The 24,656-nt window shown below is 36.2% G+C and overlaps 1 protein-coding gene across 3 annotated transcripts in view; it reads right to left on the bottom strand.

Moving 5' to 3' along the window:
* The window catches only part of GBE1 (1,4-alpha-glucan branching enzyme 1), a 167,210-nt gene that overhangs the window by 113,950 nt on the left and 28,604 nt on the right, over positions 1-24,656 (bottom strand). For all 3 annotated transcript variants that reach the window (XM_055801424.1, XM_055801426.1, XM_055801427.1), the window contains exons 2-3: positions 13,820-13,989; positions 4,603-4,718 (exon numbers count right to left, since the gene is read on the bottom strand). In XM_055801424.1, coding sequence (XP_055657399.1) covers positions 4,603-4,718; positions 13,820-13,989 — 286 coding nt within the window. The remainder of the gene's footprint in view (positions 1-4,602; positions 4,719-13,819; positions 13,990-24,656) is intronic.

The following is a 24,656-nucleotide window of genomic DNA, read 5'->3' as shown; positions in this document are numbered from 1 at the left end:
GGAAGAAAGGATATATATTTAGCAAATAATGGCATGCAGAGTTTTTGAAGTTTCTACTGTTTTCTGAGGTGACCTTTCCTGGCAATACTTGGGTTATTTGTTCCCTGAGCTGTTTATGATTACTTCTGTCAGCATACACAGAGAAATTATGAAGGCTGCTATGGTTTCCAGAAATGATTGTTAAAACCCAATTAAAATGAACTATAGAAAAGGGTTTCCTTTATTGTTGGGGATTTGTTGTGTTGTTTGTGGGGTTTTTTTTTTACTTTCACCTATCTACACTCAATTATATAAACGCTATCTGAGAAAGCTACCTATTTGTAACTAACTCATGGCTTCAAAAATGTAATAAGAAACCAACAGATTTAGTCATTGATATTTTACCGACAGCTTCCTAATGCTAATGCTTACCTCACTCTTGGTAAAAGCTGCATTATGGAGGCATGTCAGCCATCCTGAACCTTGCCTTCATAACACCAGAGAAGCAAGCCAGAATTATTTACATTACACTAGATTTTGTGAATATACAAGTGATATTTAGTTGTATACAGTGTTTTAATTTCATGCACCTACCCAGCATATTGTCAGATAAATATATTAATATATAAAACTATTGTTCTGCCAAATCATTTCAGAAATCACAGGTCTACTATCATTACTAGAAAGCTGAACAATTACTACTATTTTAGTATATCCTCTCCAGTTCACAGAAGAAAATATGGTGGTTCTGCTACACAGATCTCATCCTATTCAATGTTCACGGGCAGCAGGTAACTCAATCATAATTGCCAATATGTAGTAGGACTGTAGTAGAAGTACTGATCTCACTATCTTTTCTTATTTAGCTGTGTGAAAATATTTTAAAAGTTAATCATTAGCCATGAATTTGGAAATTATACTCATCTGTTTGAATTTTCATTGGCTTCTATTTGCCAATTGTTCTGCAGTTTCTGTGTTGTTTCCTGGCATTCCTATAAAGAATATTAAACGAGTTCTCCACTGCAGATACTAAGATCTCAATTTTTACTGGTACTGTCCCCATCCCTAAACTCCACTGTCACTACTTCAAAATTAGGATCTTATGGTCTACAATGAAAACTTAATTTACAGGTATTTTTAAGCAGTTGAAAAACTCATTCATAAATAAACAGTAATAGAACAAAGTGGAACAGATTAAACTCCTGCATGCATATGACAACATATGACTTGCTAAAGAAGCCTATCTGTGTTAATTTTTCTAAAAGCTTGCTGTATACTGTGAAAACATAATCAAGAATACTCTGACAATGAAGGAAGAATTCAGTCATTTTGAACCATGAAAGAAGATAAGCACATTTGCCCCCAACTGCCATCACTGTTAGAATGACAAACACGTTAACATTTAAAGAAACTCTGGTTGTCCCAGACTATCTTTCAAACTATCCTCAGCAGAATAAAGAAAGAGAGGTAAAAAGGCTTGATCTATTAAAGCACGAAGTTTGTTTTTTAATCTGTGCTCAGCTCAGCTTATGAAATCTGTCAGAAGTTTAAGGGGGGGGGGGAGCAAACACCACACATCCACAACAGCAACTCTGTTTGTTCACTTAACTAACTCTAAGCTCCCAACTGATCCACAGATAAAAAAAAAATACCTTTTTCTAGCAGGCAACCTTAGTTTTCAGATGGATGTCATTACCCACAAGGGAGTCATAAGCATCCATCCCTTCACACAGAAACGTATCAGAAGATCTATAGCAGGTTTTTTAATTACTCACCTTCTTCAATGTTTGTATTTACTTATGAGAAGACTGCCTGAAGAGCTACAGCAGACAGTCTACTACTATTGATAACAGGCAAACGTTTGACCTCTGCTCCTCATTTATTTTCCTACAAAAATATTTTGTGACCTGATCTAAATTAGTGTCACCAGCTAAACTCCATCCATTTCCCATTCTGGCTTAGAAATTACTTATTTAAAAGGAGTGACCTTGTCACCATTTCAGAACTTGGCATTCGCTTGCATAGAACTAAAGATGAAAACAGTGTAGACAGAAGCTAAAGATAAGGACCTTCTGGAGGAGACTTTTTCCCCCTAGGAGATTAATCAAATCTTTGCAAAAATATCTAAAGTTGACTACTTTAACTTAAATATTTAAGAATAATATTTGTAGAAGAAACTTCAAAGCCTGTGATTCCCTTATGCTGCTTTAGTAAATCAAAAAAGGGACTACCTTCACTACCAAAAAAATACTTTTGTTGCCTAGTCTAGTGCACGCAGGCAACAGTGCCTTTTATTTAAACATTGGCTCTGCAATCTGCATAGTAATTTCCATTTACAGACAACTCAATATTCTCAGCTTCTACATGAACAATGAACTGCAAAACTATGCTCTACCACATGAATGCCTGTGTTCCCTAAAATAAACTTATGAACAATCATAATCTAACAGAACCGTGTAGTTCAAAGAAAACTTACAGAACAGCAGCAGTCTTCTGAACCCATTAGTGGAAGGAAAGAGGATAAAAAGATCAGCCATAGCATAAGGGTAGGATACATGTCTAACGTGTGGAATATTCCAATCTCCTTCCAGCTTTTGTAACGGATAAATCATTTTAGAACTACCTTAACTGGAGACATTTTTCCACGTTAATTATACCATCCAAATACATTGAAAGTACACGTCATGATGTGTTAAGATTCAGTTGTGTCGACACCATGGAACAAAAACAAAGTGTCATGAAAGATTATTAGCAAAGTTACAGATGAGGCTGGGAGCAGTTCCATATGGATGAAGTCATCAATTATGATTATGTACACTTGTGTATCAAGTTTCTAAATCTTCACTTTTTTTTTTTTTTTATTAAGACAAGAATATGCACAATTAAAAGCAAACCTATGTCACAGGCAGACAGAACAGTCCAGCCTCACGAGCCTCTTCCAAGAGGAAAATAAAACTCACATTCTGCTCTGCCAGCAGGAGCCTCATGGCTTTTCAGGAGACTCAGAACAAATACAGAACTACAGCACATCTTCTTACTAGTACATCAGTACCAAGAGTAATCAGTAGTCAAAAATTCTGCATGCTAACCAAATTATGCATAATGCAATCTTTGCTTTATGGAGTTCATATGCCAAAGAAAATGATGAATGGACACAGAAAAAGTACTATAAAGATGTCTGCCTCAAAAACAGGAGATACGACCGGTGCTTATATAGGTTGACAGACAAAAAAAAAAATCTTTAATTTTTCCAAACATGTTCAAGAATATATGCTTTTTGCTATTTTGTTAATAATGGTCAGCGCTCTTCATCATTCACACCTCTCACCTCTACAATGAGAGCATAATATTCTACAGTAGGTGAGCTCAACAGTTTTGTAGACAGAATGGAAAAGGTAAATTTAGTAACAACCGAAAAAATCTAACCTACTTACATCTCAAAACTGTGGAAAATACTAAGTAACCATTCTGCAGTCTCATACATTATTGCATAATCACTGTATTTCCACGTTTCAGATGGCTGTTTCTTTCCTACTCTGTAAAATAAAAACAGCTTTTTCATCCTTGAATGATTATTCCTAAATTTCAATTTATCCATATTTATTACTGGGATAATTTCAAGGCCATAACAAAAGGCATAAAGATAAGCACACACATCAAGTAAGCATTTTCAGAACATTTTTATGCATATCTTTGTTTCAGCACATTTCTTGTTTACCTAAGCTGATTTTCAGCAGAAAAATTAGGACTTTTCCAATGTGGTTTTTTTTTGTGGGTGGAAGCCCTGAAAATACAGCAGTATTATACAAATGTTCCAGTTTCTTAATTTTCCTAGTCTATAAATTATTTCAGTATATTTCTTAACTAGTCATCACTGTCCTCTGTTAGCATCTGATACCTCTGCAACTCAAGCTCTGACTGCAACAATTTAAAAACCTCAGAAGTACAACTCTGAAAATTATTCACCCAGGAATAAGAAACAATACTGATGGTTAGTTGTCATTATGTATATCTACACTGTGTAAAACTGTGGCATTTGAGAGTTCAAAGAAACTTTCCATTGATTCCTGGAAGAATGGATTTTATGCTCATGGATACCCACAAAATACAACTAAGTTTTCCCTGCACCTGTATTTAGTTTAACTTACTTAAGCCTACTGCTCAATACCATTAATTCCTAAAGGACAGGCAGTTTTACAAAGTTACACATACCATTAAAGCAACACAAAAAGATCACCTGAAAAGCCATGATTAAAAACATCACAAACATGACAAAGGTATTGAGATTTGAATAGGATCTTAAATCTTAAGAAGCTGCATCAAATACAGAAAGATGTTTATATATTACTTCTTATTTTTCAAATTATCAAAATTTAAAAACTGTTTTCATCTTGTAATGTGATACAATACACTATGTCCATATTTCAGCCCCATATGCCTGTTCCTAAGAGTCATGAAGAGAGATGTTGATGTTTCACTCACTGAGGTAACATTGTATAAGGATAAACTGATTCTGCTTCTAAAAACAATTTAATGAAGATAAAGTTATTTAAAAGAAAACAAAAAGGACAATTGAGTAAGAAGGGTTACAAGAATTGGACAGAGTAATTCTAGAATCAACACCTTTAGCTTTGATCCGTGGGCCACAGGAGGATAACCATCTTGTCCAGGTGGGATGAACAACTCCCACTTCCCATATTCCATCTTCTTATATGGATGAGAAAATGGATTCCAGCCATCTGCAATGTAAGAAATAATACTAAGTGTATTTATCTTCAAATGTGTCCAATTACAATTCAAAGGTATAACAGCTTGTTCCACCTTTTTCAGAATTAACCTCAGTGACAGCAGACTTTTTTTATCTGGTACTACCATAAACATTCAAAAAGAGGCTCAATAAAATGGCTAATATTTTCACTAGGGAACTATACTCCAATTCTAATTTGACAATGAATAAATTATTTCTACTTCACCTCTCTGATGAAAGTCAAAATAACCTCCTACTCCCCCCCAAAAAATATTGATTTTAATACCACAATATCACAGTGGTATGAAAATTAATGGATTAAAAGTAATGTTTAATGTAGATTTAAAACTTAAAAAAAAAAATAAACATTAAAAAAACCTTCACATCCTAAACAAGCCAGTAGAAATATTTGTTACAATACTACGGAAAAAAAAACTAATCAGAGCTGCTGTTGATTATAGAGAGGGGAAGCAGACAAAATGTAACCAAAACCACCTCCAGAAACTGAACACTCAAACCAGGTTTGGACACACACGCTGCTCACTCCCTCTGTTTTGACAAGTTGATATCCTATTAATAACACTCATTAAGTGTATAATATAGGAAAAATAAAGGGGAAACAGCAGACAAATTTGATAGTAATGGCTAAGAAACCACACAATATCAGACAATGACACTGCAGCCGGGAAATCTGGCCTGAAATGATGAAGTTCTAATTAAGCAAGTCTTGAAGAAGACTCCTTTTTCATTTAAAAAAGTTTACTGGACTTAGTAACTTAGCTTAGATTCCGTAATTCAAGGTTCTTTGTCCTCTTTGGATTTACTGAGCACTGGAAACATGCAAGATTGGTCATTATGACATGCCCAACTGAACAGACACCTTCCAAGAAGGTCTTGTGTGTCTGTATGCATGTTCCAGGTTAACTGGTATGAATGAGACTGAATAAAAAGCTTCTGAAATGACAGACCTAGGCAATGTAATTATTTCTAGACTAGAAGGAAGTGGCAAGCCAAGTTTGAGAATTACTTTTTTTGTTTGTTTGTTTGTTTTGCCTCAAAACCCACCTGTCTCACATAGATCAAGGCAACAGAGACTCCTAAGCTCACAAGAAACCAATCAACAAAGAAAATTGAATTGCAAGACACTGAAGTGTCACAGCACTCCCCAAACTAGCCAGCTGCAACAAGGTCTTTTACTACCTCACACCAGCATACTCTTCATGCCAGTCCCTCTGATGCCTTCTCCTCACCCAGGACATGTGTTCCCTCTTCCCTCTCTCTTCACTGGCTCTCAACCCCTTAACAGAACCAGCCACAGCTGCACCTTATCTACAACCTGTCACCTCTGAGGCCAACCCACAGCTGTATATTATCAATGCTAATTAACCCAGCTTCATTCTTCTACATTAAAGCAAGACATGCTAATCTCCCTTCATGCTAATCTATTTGCATGCCATCTCCTGTCATGTAAATACCAAAACCCCACAAACACCTCAATGAAAGAAGAATAAGCAGCCTTCCATGATCTCCTATTTACAGGAGGTACAGTGCATGATCTTAAGCAGGTACTCTGTAACAGCTAACAAGCTGTTCACACCCTAAACTGTAGTTCCCTGACTAGTTTAAGCTAGTGTAAATCAAAATTGCTGCTAAGTATGGTAGTCATGGTTAACAGCAATTCAATAAAAAAACTGGACGTGCCACTGGAGCAGGATCATCGCCTTTGGCACCATGGAAATCACAACAGGGGAGGCAGAAAAGTGAAAAAGTTACATTCATCAACATACATATTTTCCTAAACATCAGTAATCAAAAATATTATTTGCTGTGAAACAAATCGGTATTTGGATGTCTTGAGTTTCAGAGAAAAACTAGGCTGCTTCCAAAGTAAGTTGCTAGTTGCTCTTAGACAACTGTTTAAACCTGAGACCTGTCAGTCTTCAAGGAACAAAGCTGAAAGGCACAAATCAAATGGGCTAGACAATGTGACAAAAATAACCATGTACAGCAAATATTCTAGTACCTGTTCGCTACTGTAAAATGAACAGTGTCAAAACCAGTGAAGAGATTATTCTAACAGAACATTTACCATGCTCGAACACAGAAATACAATTAACTTGGTGCTCTACTTAGATGATAGCTTTTATCACAAATAAGGTATTTGGATAGTGCAGACAAAATACACAAATTAGCAGAAGGAAAGTATTTACTAAACTATTGCTTAACAGCAGAATGGCTTGTACGTTAGTAAGATTTCGATGGGTCTTCCCCCTTGGTTTTACTCTAAAGTACAAGAAATAAAGAAACAAACAGTACCATCTACTAAGGCTACTAAGACCAATATTGACCAAACAACACCTTCCCAACAAAGCAATACTCCTTAAAAAAAAAAAGCCCAAACTGCAAACAATATATACAGTGGTTATATACACCGTAATACATATATTTATTTCAGGGAATCATAAAAAGATGTAGAATATACATCACCAGAATTTTGGGGCTGGGGGGGGTGGGGGGGCGCGGGGTGGGGCAGAGTTAAAACTGATATTTTCTTTTAAATTGCAAACATCTAAACTGTCTGAAATAAACAATTCAGGCAAAAATCGGAAAACAGAAGAAAGATGAAAAAGTAACAAACATCTTCAGTTGCAAGAAGACTGCTTTAAGGAACCTGTTCCTGTCAGGATTTCTGATAGTCAACACCTTCTTATGGGAATTACCACCAACTCTTTCTTCTCCTCCTGCCCTCGAGATATCTGATCATCTTCATTGCTTTTCATGAATCTCTTTCCTACTGAGCGGTATCTCTTGATTGCAGCACATGAAGTGAACCAAATAAGCCAAGTGATGACTTGCTAATACTGAGCAAAATAAAAAGTTACAGCAAAGGCCTCTAGGCCCAGTCTCTAGAAAACTCACTTGGGAAAATTGCCTGAAGTTGAGTTCATTACATATACCAAACCTGCTGCATTCTTACATTACCCCCAAAAAAATTCTTATGACCTCTGTTAAAACCACCTCTCTTTCCTCCTTTAGAAGGGAAAATGGTTGCATCTCTCCACCCATTTAAGCATCTCTGCTCTCCACAGGCAGCTTTAACAATTCTGCCCAAGCTGCTTACACCTTTCTCTCCACCTGCTACCAACACCAGGTGCTCCTGTTAATCCTTCCTCTTCTCAGCCACACTCCTTCAGTACTGGCTGCCCACGGTTCATGATTTAAGAACAACTGCAAAGCAATACCCATCTGTCCCACACAATCCTACTTAAAACCACTGTTTACTAGTTACCCCTGGAGAGGAACTCATTTAGGAAGGTTATAACAGCAAGTACTGCTTTGTTTTAAGGAAAGAGATACGAAAAGTTCAAACACCCTGAAAACTGAAGGCTGCCTTCAAAGAACCAGCACCTCAGGCTTCTCTCAGTTTTGCTGCTTAGTTTTCATATTTTTCAGCAAAACATAGCCAAAAATGCCTTGGGGCAGGAGGGTGGGCGGAGAAGCCTAACCAACCAAAAACTGAATAGAAGACTATTCAGAAGTTGAAAATATAAAGACAAAAGAAATAGCTTGAGAACAGGGACTTTGAAGACTCTGTCAATAGCTACAAACAGAAAAAGCCTGAGAAGATTACCAGCAGAATTTCAAATAATCAGCTTGAATAGGTTTTAGGAAAAAATGACACCACAGAGAACCCGTAAGACATACACAACAAGACCTTCTATTCAAAAGTTCAGGCCCCAGATATCTCTTAATCAAACACGGAAGACACCTTGATTAGTCTGGTACTTTTAGTTTCTCTCATCTCTGTGAGTAGATCTTGCGAAACCAGCCAATTATTTAAATATTACATCCTACCTCAGCAACACGAGGCATGAGGGAACTTCTTGCTCAGAACAGCACACTTCACATGCTAAAGAATCATGAACTGAGCATTAATCTAGAACTGAATTCAAAGCTCTAATAGCTTGGATTCTACCTTCTATCATTAAAAAAAATTAAATGCAATACTTCTGACTAAATCATAAATTTAAGTGACTTCTTCCATCTCCTGATTTTGTTTTCACGTCGACAAGTATATAGCCATACAGCTCTGAGGCTCATGGCTTCACTTGGAGTTTCATATCAGAAATTAACCTTCCTCTTGCTTCTCATAGGGGAAAAAAGTACTTGTTGCATATTGACCAAATCATTTGCTTGTTCCAATGTAAGAGCTGATACATCAGTGCAACGTAACTATTTTTTCAAAAGTGAAAAAACTTCATAAACTGAGGTTGAACTCTCAAGTGCAATAAACTCACCTCAATTGTATTTGCACATTCTACATACTTCTGATCAACTGAAAGATGCTCAAAGAGAATACAGAGACCAGCAAGCATTCACACAGCTTCCTTGAGGAAAAGATATCAGACAAACAGCAGTTCAGACAAGGGAAGTGGCATCAAAATCCCACTATCCCACAAGATACCTTTATATCATTTGCTTGGAATATGAAATCAGAACATAAATGGAGAGATTCTCTAAGGACACTATACTGTTCTACATAGTGGCCAATTAGATCTTCCTCCTTCTACACTGCCTGATTTCCAACAGCTCAATAGCAGGGTCACTAACATTATCTGCTTAAAAAGTGATTAAACAGCTCAAACACTGACATAAAAACAAATGTCATTACTTCTCACATAGGATGTCTCCCTGGATAATAATAACAGGTTATACTTCAGTCTACTTAGTGCTTTCAGTTGTCTGCAGCCACAGAAGTGTAGAACTATTTGACTTTACTCATGAAATCTAGGTGTTTTTCTATAAAAAGCTTTGAAGAAAGTAAAGTTGGGTATAATATCATTGTAATACCTAGTCTGCATTTCAGTAAATGTTTGAGTCAAGTCTGTGGGGAAAAAAATAAATCATTCTAAAGTAAGAAAAGTTTCCAGTCAGCTGTCAGATACCCAAATTTTGAGGGCTGGTAGCTTAAGCTCCTCTTTCTTCACTCTGAAGGAAGCCTGTCAGAGTTCAAGTAATAAATAAACCTTCTCCCAAAACTGGCCAGCCCATCCTCCCTCTACCACCAGGAGAAGCCTTCCCCACTAGTGCAAGAAAAAGGAAACAGAAATGGAATCAAACACATTCCAGAGGGATCAACATTTCAGACCTAATGATAGCTGGGAGGGAGGGAAAGGAAGACAGAGAAAAGTAAAAAGGGAACTAAAGAACAGAAATCACAAGCACGACTTCCAAATTAGCATATACATTCTTACCCTTTCAAGGTTCTTAAAGCCAGTAACTTTTAATTTTTTTTAAATTCAAATATTGTTTACAGATAACCTACTGAGTCTCTGCATGGCCAAATACAATTTTGTGTGTTTTAATTCCCAAACAAATTCTTTGGGTTACCCTTAAAACTTGATGGTCACTGGCTGACTTTGAAATAGTCAATTGTAAAGTAACAATAAATGGCCAGTAGTCACCAAGTTCCTCAGCAATATAGCATGCAAATAAAATATTCAGTGTGTTATCGCTGCAAGTTTTTAAGGTAGCTATAACATTGATACTACCTCTAGTATCAGAAATTCAGCTAATTGCCTCACGCATTTGATTTACTGAGATGCTAAAAGTACTACTTGACAAATCTTAATGGTTTTGGATGTTCATTTAGTACTATTTCAGATAAGCATCATACCAGAATACCAACAGTCATAATACTGTTTTCTCTCCAATTATGGAGTTTTAAAGAACAGACAAAGAACACTGAAAGTATTGGTATTTTCTTGAATTTATGTTTTCCATTCTCCAATTCAATTACCAATTTGAGTGCTACTACTAAATTTTACCTGTTTTCCAGAAGAGACAGCAATACTAAGAATTATTCTAGAAATAGGAGCTGTCTCACTCATTACAAGTGTCTCAGAATGAGGTACAAAAATACCATAATTTGGGGCAAAATACCTTATTATTAAAGCTTTTATTGTCTGCTATAAGGCATAAAATCCATTCACAAAAAACTTGACCTTTGCAGGACTGAGGCTTCACATGTATATCATTACAGAAACAAATTATTCATGTTTATCTTAAGCTCAGTTTAATTATAAATTCTGAAAGAATTTTATGTTTTCTGTAACACAACCTGACCTTGCTATTATAATTTTTACAAGGTTTCGATCCTCAAAAACTTAGCAGATTAAATAGCAAGGGCATTTTGTTTCTTTTTTTGCATCTTTCCAACAAACATCTGAGAGATTCACAGAGAAAACACTGCTATCCATATCCTTACAAGAGAACTAAAAAAAGAAAGCATGAACTGACAGGGTTTTATATTATATACCATCATATTTCAGTTTAAAACCTAAAGAGCTATTGTCATTTAAGTTCCATGTTTGTTGCTTTGTATAAGATATCCAGCTTCCCCCCGCATGGTTCAATTACAGTTCTCTTTATAAAGCTTTTTTATAAAAAAAATCTTATTAAAAGCAATCCTGATATTCAATTTAAATACAATATAATCATAAATTTCATTTGAGACTTTAACCTGCTTGAAAACTTAAAGAAAGGTTAAAGGGATTCAGTTTTAATTAAACATATCCGTAGCAACCTGAATCTAAATCTTAGGGTTCTGCAACCCAAATTCGCATCAGAATATTATTACACTGAATGACAATCATCCATTCCTCTAGGCTTTCAGAGTACATTATCTTCCCTTTTGGGAATGAATACTTTACCATGACTGATGAATATGATACATAGAATGAACAGTTCTTCCATGTTAAAAGTGAATTTCTTTTTAGTTTCTTCACTCCTTATTGCCACATTTCATTAGCGTCTATATACAACCACTCTGTATTAGTCCTAAATTTCTGCTTCATATGATGTATTACATGAAATATTTTAAATGAAGTAGAGTTTAGAAAACCGTTCCAGTTTTTAGCTACTGTATTCAGGTATACGCGTACTTCTCCTCCTAACCTACCATGCCAATTTACAAGTTATATTCTCTTTAAAAACTAATTTTAGATACTAATTTCATTGAAAGCTTGTTTTTAAAATGGCCATCTATTAAAATACATAATTAAAACAAATGAATTCTAGTCTCCAACCATGTTGACAAATTTAACTTAAAGACTATCATACCCATCTCATCACAAAAACCTTGAACAATGGGTGGGATTGCAGCAAATAGAAGAGGGGTAAAGAGGAGAATATTCTGTGTGTCTATACATGCAAAGTTGAGCTGTCAAAAATAGCCTCATCTAGCTGTCTTGCAGTCAGTACTGATAGCTGAAATCACTGCTATCTAGCAGCAGGTGAACTATACTCATGATTCGTTATTCAGTTTTGAATCAGAGGGTATATCTGATTCCCATATTAAAACTCAAGTACTACTACTATTTTATCAATGTCTATTCCAATAAAAAGACAAGGAGTGTTTTCAAGGAAACTATCATTCACTACGTTAACCATATCAAACAGGATCATGGCTGAAAACAGTTTTCTGTTTGCATTCTGCATCAAAATCAAAAGATTTTTTTTAAAAATAATCATTGTCTGTAGACAGACCCTCCTATTGAGTTCTTAAAATTAAAAGAAAAAATGCAAAGTTCTGAAAATTAAAATAGATGCATTTTATTACTTTGTTGGGAAACTGAAGTGTGACATGAATATTTAAACAGTTTGCTTATTCTATTTGTAAGTGTATCGATCTTGGGACTATGGAAAAACAGTACTAAACCAGATTGCTATGAAGCATTGAAAAAACCTTAACAATGCATCTGAAAAACACTGCTAGGATAGTCCACTTCTTTCTTTATTACTGCCCACATTTTTGCAGAAGATAACCACAGTACCTTAGAAAGCACCACCAGATACTACAACTAATGGCATATGTAATAAGTCTTATCATTGTTAAATTATATAAGCACATGTGATTTCAGGTTCCTAACTTCCTCAAATACAGAGTTTGTCCTTTTAATAGTTTCTTCAAACAGAGGTAAGGAAGAAGGAAAACTCAATATTTAACTTTTTGTTTAAGCAGTAGTTAACTGCCTCAAATTGGCAATTCATGTACTCTTTTGTAACACAAATACACACACTGAGTTGACCAGATCAGTATTTCCACAAACCAAAAGTTGGGTAAGTAACACTGTGTGTGTCTGAAATGCAGTTCAATAAACAAAAGCATTTCACAAACAGAAGTTCCAGTTCAGTAAGAACCAGCAATGAAACTCCTATACCTTGATGGACTAATACCTAACACCCTGAAGAAGGGACAGGGAGCTGAAAGGTTAAAACAACTCCACCCCCGCAACCCACAAGGGAAAAAAAAAAAAAAAAGAAAAAAAAAAAGCACAGCATTAGTATTGCAGGATTTAAAAGCAAAAATAAAAATGCATGTCACCTCCATTTAAGAATTTTCAGAACGATTTGAATGTAGCTAACCTTCCAAATGAGGAGCAAATTTATATTTTTGTCTCAGGTTCAAAGTAAGTGAATCATCTTCCTGGTTCTTGAGTAAGCAACACAATTTCTCCATGTAATCCTGTCACCTTCCTCTTCTGCTAATATCCCTCCTTCTCCTCCCCTCAAACCAGCACATCAACTACTCTTTCATAAATATGTTTGATTTTAGATTACCCTTTTCCAGCATGACTTTTGTCTACACTCTCATGATGAGTGGGAATTCTGAAGGGCCTTGGGCCTTGGACAACACTGTTTTTAGATTAGTAAAATAACATAAAGCCAATTATTACACTTTTATTTCTCTGCATACAGTTTTATAGAAGCTTAACTGTAGAGCTTTAGGAAGAACCTCAGGCAATTTAGACACAGTCTACAGATGAAGTGTAATTGGGCTAGATCCTTTACACAAGTCATCATCTAATGGGTATTAGAAGAAAAAAAAAAATGCACACAATACTGACCATACAACTGAAACATGTACATTCTAAGGCTACTACAATGTAGAGTAAAACCAGTATTAGTTTCAGCCACGATACACGTTTTCACTATCAGAATTTCCTCATTGATTAAAAATTGTCTTTAAGCAAAGAAGGTAATGATCTAAAACATAGTGCAGAAAAGAAGAAATATTCCTAAAATACTTACTGAAGTCACCTGCGAGAAACACTGCTTCTGCTCCTGGTGCCCACTCTTTGCAATATATTCCGCCATCCACAAACTGATTAACTCCAAAGGTTTTGTAACTTTTTGAAAATTTATCAAGGCCGCCTTCACTTTCTTCAATGTTCTTCAAGCGGTTATAAAACAGAGAATACCTTTCAATGAAAACAGATAAGATCTTTTAGAAAGTGCCTTTCTTACATAAACAAGTGTAAGAACACTAAAAAAAAAAAAAAATTACATGAGACACACTGTCACACTATGTCCTAAGACTACAATATCAGATGCGCTGTTCCCTACAGAAATAGAAAAAAATACCAAATACAAGCCATACAATTTTTTCCCTGGTTGTTACACAGTGCAAAGTTGTAGTCTTCGTATTTGTCTGTATTTTCTCTACTTTACGGGAATGGTTTGCACTGTAAATCCAAGACTACAACTCCTGATTGGCAACCAAGAAATCATAGTATTACTACACAACAGGAGAACTTCACACTCTGAACAGCCCAGCACTTTTTCCCCCCATCTTATTAATATTGGACACAGGCCTCCTAGGGAGAATTGTATAGGCCTGCTACATCTCTCACAGTCAGTTTTAATAGGCAATTTCAGGACACTGAAAAGTTTGCAGTATAGCATGTAAGTATGGATAAACTAGTCTGGCACTTAAAGAAAGCAGCTCCTTGGGCAACCTCTTTACAGCAACCATCAGCATCACTCTGCAGACCCCTGACACTTCAGTGATTTGGAAAACAAAATTACCACTTCGCAAAAGTAATTGTTTGGATCATACCCTACTTATACCAGTAGGACTTAAAATGCCTTAAACCTCTAATGAAGAAGTTTGCTAGCAACAGCTTGGAGATTTTTGACATATTTTGCTGTTTTTCTCCAAGAAGTTCCCGTAACAAGAAACACACACCAGGTATACCATATAAACAAGAGGGTCAACTCTGACTCCTAAAACGTGAGCTATTATGTGAAGAACCGCAGCTTAAAGCTTCAGTTGAGCATTTAATTAATAAAGGTAATGTTATTTTAACTTAACCAGTAAATAGACATTAATCCTCTACTTTGGAGTAATTAAAGGCCAATTCTAAAATGAAACTTTGAAGCAAATCAGAGCATTAAGTCCTGACACTGCAAATAGGCTACCTCTTAAAAAAAACAAACAAAAAAACCAAAAAAACCACAAAACCGAAAAAAACCCAAACATAACATTTAAAGGGTTTTTTTTTGTTTTAAATAAGACATCGCCACTGTAATTAGAAATGTGTTTGTGTTCTCCACAAATGGAAAGGAGTCTCCTGAAATGTATAAAAAATAATAAAATAATAATACCAGCAAGAACAACTTGTCTGCCTCATTACTGTATTTTGGAAAAGGAAATAAAGAGGCAGAACAGCACTATGGGTTAACACCCTTTTGGTTTAAAAAAAAAAGAAGAAAAAGAAGAAGAAAGGTAGCCTGTTTGCGATGTCTATTTATTGGTTAAGGTAAAATAACATTACCTATATTAATTTTGAGCACTATGACGACTTTCAAGGTTAATCTCCCAGCAAGTTTTTATTATGAGGACTAATGCTCACCTTTAAAGACAGTAAGATTTGAACATGTCTCAGGATACACTACAGCAAAAACACTTACACATTTTTGCCCATCCACCTGCACCATTCCTTTCAAATTTGCTCATGGGTATAATCCTGGTAAGTGCATTACTAACTACTACTGTGGTGGTGATCAATTTCATTTATAGCGCTTGAGGTAGAATATTTTGTCAGATTCCCAAGTATAATTGTATTACATACATGCACAAACCCAGCTGACTCACAAGTTTTAATAAACTGCAATCACAGAAAAAAAATAATATAAATAAAGTTTAAATACAGAAAAACAGAACAAGTCACAAACAGCCTCAGAAGTTCAACACAGGATGTTTGGTAAAGGCAAAATTACTCCATTATTGAAGGGGTCTCCCGGCATGGGGTAGGGGGTGGGACGTATTTTCATCTGTATAGCTTTAAAGTTTTAGGCCTTCCTTTAAAACATATCTGTTATATTCTACGAGACAACAGTGTTATCTGCAAATTCCTATTTCTCAGCCATACATAAGCTGTTTCAAAATTGCTGTCTGTCAAATATATTATTTTTAACTATTTCCACTGCAGCTGAAGCAGGAACCTTTCTCTATATGCTATAGACAGCTGTTGTAACTCCAAAAAAGATCTTAGTGCAGCAATAAGTTTGACAGACTTAAAATAGAAAAGGTGTTTTGGAATAGGTTATCTACTCAAAATTAATCCTTTTCTCCCCATACTTGGTACAAATACATTTTCACAGCTTTAAGAACACCTTTGGCTGGATGTGGTATTTCCCACATTCAGAAAGAAGCAGAGTAAGTGGCAAGCTTCACCTTGAACTCTAAGTCAGTAGTACATAACTTAGAAAGCTGGAGAGGAAGGAAATGATACATTTATTAACACAGAAGAACAGCAGGTCAGAAGGACTGAAATATCTGTGCAGAAAAGAAAACCGCTATGATAACACTTCATATAACCTAGAGGTGCACACACACTGATGGCTTACTGCTGCTCCTCGGTGAGTCCTCCCTAGCAAAGAAGAATCAAGCCCATTCATCTCATTCTGAGGAAATAAGCAGCAAACAAATTTTGAATTTGAGAGTGAGTTTATGGGTTGGCTGGGATGAAAACGGACTTTCACAAAGCAATTATGTGATTTATGTCTTTGGGGGAAAATCACTGACAGTAATACACACATTGTAAGCTCTGGATTCTTGTTACAGAAGCAGTAAGAGCACATCCACCATTTCAGCTTTTGTCTTTAAGTAAATCCAAAGTTTAAGCGATCAAAGAGATCGTGGCCCAAAGAGACCATGACACTTAAGTGAAATGATCATGAGTATTACTGTAAAAGACTGCTCTTTTGGCTCACTTTGCAATAGTGGTAAACAATATCATGTGCTCAATAAAAATCATGTATTTTGGGGGACGGGTTCAGGGGTCAAGGAAGGGAGCAGATTAGAAAAGTTGTTGACCAAGGATTTAAAACATTACTGCAATAATAGCTTTTTATATAGGACAGATTTTGTACAAGTAATACAGCATCATGTACACTCAGTAACAATGCTCCTTCAATATTCAAAGCATATTGCTTGTGTCAGAGCAAGTAAATTCAGGTGTTGCTGGTACACCATCACTGCAGAAATCATGATTTTTGAAACAGCTAATGCTCTTCAGAATTGTTTTTAAATTATAATATTGAAAGCATTCAGGTTTTATTATTTTTAACCACCTCCTGAAATTAGCAAATATAGAACTTTAGTTTGCTCTAAGTTCACAAAAAAACCCAACAGCTTTTGAAATGTATCAATTCCTTGTGCTGTGAACTATTCCAAAAACCCATCTCAGGACATGAAACATCTGGGTTACCCATCACAGAAGGTCCTGTAAAACAGCAGAAGCATAGTACTGCATCCTGTTGCTGCTTTAAAGGATGGAGTTAAGTGTGTGCTTCATGATCTGGATTTAGGAAACACAAGGTTTTGCTTTCACAGAAATTTCAGCTTTGATTTCTACATTACCGAGGCTTGTTAAACTTTTTTATCTTCCAAACTGAAATCCCAAGATTACACACAGAAGATGACAGGAAAACATTTTTTTGTTCAACTGGGTCCAAAGATCTATATTGTTCACTAATAACATACAAGTGCTAAAAGAGGAGAGCTAGACATTAGATTGGTAAAACTGTATTTCGTGATCCCCTCTTAACACTGAAAGTTATGTCATGTTCAGTTATGCCTATATACTCATATGACACATATATATGTAGTCAGACAGACTCTGGACACATGGGACGCATTTCAAAGGTGAAACAATCCTGTAAGATTCTGGACATACGAACAGAGTCAACAGCAGCATCCAGAGCTACAAGTCAGGACAAAAGGCTGACCTCTGCCTTCATACTTCTCAATTCACAGTTTAATGACTGCAAAGTCTTTTAAGATTTTTCTGTTTCCCTGCATTGAAATTGACACTGAAGAGGATTACAAGGTAAAAAGTGTACTAAATATGCCTTGAAAAGTACAACCTTTAACTCTGGGACAAAAAAAACCAAATGGAGCAACAACAGGATCCACAGAACTTCAGGTATAGAGGAGTCTGAAGTAAATGGAAAAAGTTGTACATAAAGTCCCTTACTACAGCCAAGTACAACACAACACATCTAACAAGTGCAGAAGACAGCAGAAGAGGGCTGCTTTCAGTGTATTCCTTGCTCCTGAAGTTCTTACAAAACAACAATGGGTTTTAAAACTAAAATACCAAAGCTAGGTGTTTTCTTCAGAGTTACTGGAAAGAAAGACTTCACAGTCTTCACATTTTCCCAAGCACACATAAACCCAGCTTGAAACAAGGCATTTGGTAACAGAATGCTACTTTTACACCAGCATTTTTTCCACTTCTCTACCACTGTTTCACTGTGAAATACTGGTAATCGTAAACATCATTTGAAACAGGGTCACAACAGTCTTTTCCTATTGTTACATTCATAATTTGTAACACAGCATTGCTTTAAATCCCACGCTTTATATGCAGCTTTGTTTAAAGCCTTACAATAGAAGTGTAGGAATTGGCTGACTTTTCATCAAAGCAGGATTAAAACATCAAACATGAATTAGTATAATGGCTACCCAGAAAGCAAGCATCTTGCCAATAAAATAACCTTCACAGTGAAGGAGTAAAGACAATACCAACTCACTAGCTACTCCAAGGTCTTAGATTTCAGGTGAAAAACACCCTCAAACATTTTGTCTTATGGATACCTGGAAGTCTAGAAGTTATACAGTCAAGTTATACAGTTATCAGAGAAGAAGATCAGAGGAAAAGATGGCATGAAAACTTTCAGTTCAATGAAAAGCTATACAGTTCTTATCAAAAGCAACAGTGTTCTATTTATTTGCTAACCATGATATACAAAACTCTCCTGATGCTGTAGTTCCTATCACCACTGACTTCATTCAGCTATTGACCCCATTAAAACTCTCAGGCATGTGTTAAAATTAGTAGCTTCAGTATGAAGCATAAGAATAAAAAAGCTAAGCCTGCCCCTTCCTTCCCAAAGTCAACTGCCTTAGTGAAATAACACTTTTGGCAGACCATGGAAGTCTCATGGTAAATCAGAATACTGAATTAAGGCTCCACATAAAGCTTTCAGGTCTTTATTCATCCAAGCAACCACACGTACTAACTCCTTCCTGACCACCTTGTAAAATGACGGAAAGGTATTCCAATATCTTAAACTTTAGAAACTAAAGCTAATCTGGTTAAATCCAAAAGTTCTGTTTATTAATCTAAACTGAAACTAGTATAAACAAAAAATTCCTTAGCAGCATACATGATACCCTCATCTAATCAGTCTGGTGCTGAACTCCAAGACAGCTGCAAAGCTTCAAGGCATTTTTATGCCCATTCTCATGTTTTTCTAAAGTTGTAGTTACTGGAGTTTATAGAACAGTCAATCAGCTTATTTTAAAACCTGTGGTATCAACACTGAAATGAATCACTGTGGTCCCTCTTCTGCTTTTGGTGCTGATCTTAGTAGCTATTCATGTTTTAGATTCATTTTTTCCACACCAGCTTTTATGTCATGATTTATTTCTACAATATTGGTCCATTAATTAATGCTAATTTATACAAAACATGAAAAAATAGGAGAGACTTTGGTAATGGTATCTGGTGTCCATATGGAAAGCCCAATTCTGCAGATACCAGAAGGAAAAGGATATGAAAGAAAATGCCCAGTAAGGTGCTCTGCGTAGCCAAATCCTCCCATTTTCCAATAAATACAACATTTACAGTAATACCAGTGTTAAAAACAAAGCTACAGTCCAAAAGAAAAGAAAACTCTCCGCTACTTAAATTTGTTATATTTCTTCACATTTCTTCCAAGGCAGGTGTTGGAAGGACTAAAATATCAAAAGCAGAAAGGGAAAAATGGTTTGTTTTCCCCTTTTCCTCCTCAGTTAAACAAAAAACGTTAAGAAATGTTTCAGATTTCATGATACCACTTATCCTATTTATCAGCTCAATCCTGAAGCCTCTTAGGGGAATGCTGCCTCTTATTTTCAACCTTCCACTCTTCCCTGCCGCAGAAGAAGCTGTATCAGCATTACAGTAAAGCAGGGAATAGGAAAGCAAAGAGGCCATCAAATCCTGTCCTGTATCATCACTGATGTATCATGAACAACACTATTCATAAAGTTACTAAGATTTCTGAACTCCATTTTCAAAACTGCCTTGGGTCTTCCCACACTTATTACTATGACTGGAAAACTGCTATAGTGCTCTGCTGAAATCATAGGTTCTTCCCAAAATCCCTACACAGCAGCTCTGTTTAGCAGCTAACATACCATCACCCTCTGCTCCAAAGTTACACTGACCTGAAATTCTCCTGCAGCTTTCCAGTCACAGTACCACAGCGTCAAGAATAGGGCTCTGTTGATTCTCTGGGGATTTATGTTAGGGTGTGGTTGTTTGTTGTTTTTTTTTATTATTTTAAAGGATTCCTAAGTCTTGTAAACAAGAATGCAACCCATCACAGCTCTGGAACAATACTGAGATAGCACGCTGGGTTCCGAGTTGGTGAATGAAGCTCACTACAATAGTGCAGGAAGACTGGGGCCAGTGGTGTGGAAAAGAAGTCAGGCAGTGTGAAACTCATATTCACCCACTGAGGTGGTAAACCCACTTTATGTGGACCATTCCCTGTTTTGGTATAGATCCACTCTTATCTCGTGATCCCTGTGGACAATCAAAAGGGTCAAAAAACTAACAAAAAATCCAAATCACAGTATAGATGCGCCACACTTTCACCAGCATAATACCTCCATAGGAGAAGGAATAAACTGCAACAATTTTTAAAGGTTTATTTTCCTACAATAATGTATTAGTCAAATAATGTATTTCTCAAATAAAGCCACGCTTTGAAATCTGGCAAATAACTAACCAAAATTGCCCATTTTAGTTCTGATAGTCTACTGTAGGAACATAAGAAAGGATTAAAAGCTAGTTCTGAATTATATACCAAGAAAGGCTGAGAGGCTGCAGTTCTCCTTCTGATATCACAGGCAGCCCATTCTTTGGAGAATGATGTCCAAAATCTTGGAATGCTGTCATCAGCTAGCAATGATGGGTATCATCTAAGGCCCTACACCAAATGTGTAAACAGCAACTGCTTCCCTGAAAAAACCTTGATAGCTACAGAAGAGGAACCGTTTGAATCTGAAGATGTGATGTTAACACTTAGGTCAAACTTCTCTACTTAAGCAGCTTTTAGCACTATGCATCCAGTCAAAAAAGTTCATCTGCAGCAGTAAAGTTTGCTCAGAAAACTGTTATCAAATCAGAATCCCCTGTGGCCTGCCACAGCCCTCAGGGTAACCAGTCAAATTCAAAAAGCAACATTTCATAGAGCCTGCCTATACAATAGGAATTCCTGCCTGCAACTTTGATCTGATGCATCTATACAGAGCCACATGGTCCAGGCTCACTGGATGAGGGGCACCAGCTTTTTGATCTCCACCTTGCAGTCCACTGTGTGCAACAGGTATCTTTAACCACCATTAGTAAATCACAGAAGTGGTAATTGCCACTTCACGATGCCAGCTGTAAGGTCTCTGATAAAGACTGTGCTGTACTCTCATTGAGTTTTCCTGGAAAGCCAGAGTAGAATTAATTTCTTTCAAGGCAGTCAAAGGAAGAGCACACGGGAATATGAAACTGGACAATCCTGAAACAATCATCACTAATAATACCCATTTCTATTCCTGCTGTGATCCCTACCACTTCAAAGAAAAAAAGAAAAGAAAATGAAAAGATGAAAATAGAGGTTTAAAATGTAGATGCAACGACTCTGAATATTTCAAAATAAAGAGTATAAGGCCATTCACAAATTACCCTTTCTAATATTGCTGCTATTACTTTGAAGATGCACTTACAAACACCTTCATTGACACCAAAGCCAATGCAAAGTCCCTGCTCAGATTAGGAGTCCCTGATTCTCATCTTCTCCTTTACTCTGTGTTGATTATTTCCACAAACTGTCATCATTCAGCTGCTTAGAAGGGAAAGGATTGAAGGAAGACAGCAACAGGATGGATCAAGTTCTTCCTAAAGCAACTTTCTGCAGCCCAACAAATCAAATGCATCAGACCGTGCTGCACTAGAATTACATGGCAGAAGCAAATTCCTGTTTGCAGTTGCTTCTTCAACTTCATTTGTCACTAGTGAAAGTATCAAAACAGAAGCCTTGAATTTTATTTCATTCTTTTCTCCACCTCCCTTTCCTCACTTTTCACTACATTATTCAGAGGATTACACAAAGTAATCACACTTAAGGAAAATAGTAAAGGCACAGTAAATCTCAGGTAGGTATGACTACTTCAGAACAACAGATTTACTGTATTTTAACACAAATCAACTTTATAGTTTTAGATTACAGACTTGCACTTTCTGTATAGAGAAGTCCTGTCTCATTCAGGTAATCTTTTTAATATGCATTTAAATAGATTAAGCAACCCCTGAACACATGCAACTTTTGAAGTGTTAGAAGAATTCTGAGAGATATGTTCCATGGGATAGCAATGGCTAATGTTAAGAGATCCAGAAAGAGATGATAATATAATTTTGCTTTTCTGCAGGTTAAAAGTAAAGATCTTACATGTTTCTGAAATCACGATCTTAAGAAGTCTGTGTGAGGCTAAAACTGAATTTCCCAGAGGTTCTAGTTGCTCTATTAAAAATATTCACTACACAAGTATTTTGCTTTTCTCCAAAGTCAGAGGCAATTTAACATACATTTTCAGCTGAAAACTAAGGATTCTTCAGGTTGTCCAATAATATTTAGTTCCTCTCAGGTATAATAAAATTAACTCTTACCCAAATAATTTGGGGATCCAGTTATTCCAATAAGAAACTTACACAGTTAAACCATTTCTGTTACAATACCTACCAAAGAAACAATCTGTTATTAGTTACTAAAGACTCCATGAGGCAGAGAACTCAAAATCCAGCAAGAGAAGCAAAAACATCAAAAGCAACTTTTCCAATTTCTCTACTCCGCAGATAGTAAATAAATCCAAACTCTCCTTGGATGTTCCATGATTTCAGTATGGAGAGGTAACACAGCTTTGTGTCTCCAACTAAATGCAGTATCTTAAAAATTAAATATTTGCTTGTGGATAATTAATAAATAATCACTTGCTTTTCTTGAAGTTATTCATACAGGTCAAGTGACCAATTCAGCACCAACTTTTTCTAATGCAATTTAAAGTACAGTGATATGCAAGTCAAGCCCCAACAACAACAGGCATTCTGGTACGTAGGAACGCAACAAAACATAAAAACTGCCAGAAAACAAAGGGAAACTACAGAGTTTTTCTTGACATCTTACCAGCAGTTGCTGTTTCTAACAGAGAGGTAAAGACCTGTAAGCTATGAAGTCTAATAAAGATAAATACCTTTCAGTAGTATTTTAAGAAGATTATTTGCTGACTTCAGTTCTGGCACTGTGCTTTCTGCACAATGCAGGGGACTAGAAGCAAGCCTCTTCCCTGCTTTAAACATTAGCATAATTTAGTGGCTTCACCAGCATTTGACAGCTGTAGTGTTTTTGCCATCAGCTTTGTAATAAACATGCACGGTGCTCAATTTGGACCCAAATGCAGGAGTGATTACAAGATGTATCAAATGCAAACTTAATGCAATCATTCAGCAATAATTGCTCCACTGACCTATCTAAGCCAATCCCACTCCTAAGAAAACCCTTCCCCACAATATTTAGCAGCTCTTACCCACTCCACATGTTTGTTCATCTATCACCCCCTTCAGTTTATTAGAAACACATGGATGCACCCCACAGTATAAGTGTAACAAATTACTAGTGTTTAAAAGGACCAAGAGGCAATTTATTTTCCATCAGAAGCCTAGTAAACTATTTAGAGACATCAATTCAAGTGAGAGGGAAGACAGAGAAGTGTATACCTAAGTATTAACACTTGCTACAAGAAAGCCATTTTATCTTTTACCCACTACTGAGATAAAAGGTATATAGTCACTTTTACCCTAAACTAAAAGACACCCTCAAATAAAAACATGGCTGCCCCAAAAAACTGTATGATACCAAGCTATGTTACAACCGCCCCAAAGAGCACAGCTATGTATATTCTGTACCTGCCAAAGCACTCAAGACAGCTTCCATGTCATGAGGGAACAGTCAAATAAAACACCAATTTCAAAATAATGGGAGTTCTATATGTTTTTCCCTGTATATAAGGAAACAAAGTAGCATAGCATACCAGTACATACCAGTATCATGTCATTTATTTAGTTCTACACACTGAACATTTATCAGATAAACACTTTACAGCTGAGATTTCTTCATTGAATAGTCATTGTGTCACTATCCCTCTGCTAAGTAGTCTTAATTATGCATGAATTGTACACTATAAACTCTCTTCTACCTACAGTAATTTCCTTCTCAGTTGTGATGATATCCAAAGCAAGTTGATGGAGTTCTTTTTGAATTAACGTAACTACAGAGAAACTCCATCATATTTGAGCAGAAAGCTGCAGAAGCGTAGAGATATTTTTTTTCTTGGAATCAGTAGACTAAGACTGCGTTAGCTCATGTTTCATATTACACAAGAGAAAATAAACTGAAAGGTCAGTTGAACAGTTACAGCATTGCCCTTTTCCAAGGTAATCAGCGGAGCATGTAGCAAAGACATGAACACAAGCGTGACTGG

This window comes from Falco peregrinus, chromosome 4 (assembly GCF_023634155.1).
Source record: "Falco peregrinus isolate bFalPer1 chromosome 4, bFalPer1.pri, whole genome shotgun sequence".
In the NCBI taxonomy this organism is placed as follows: domain Eukaryota; kingdom Metazoa; phylum Chordata; class Aves; order Falconiformes; family Falconidae; genus Falco; species Falco peregrinus.
This window is presented reverse-complemented; position numbering and strand designations above follow the sequence as displayed.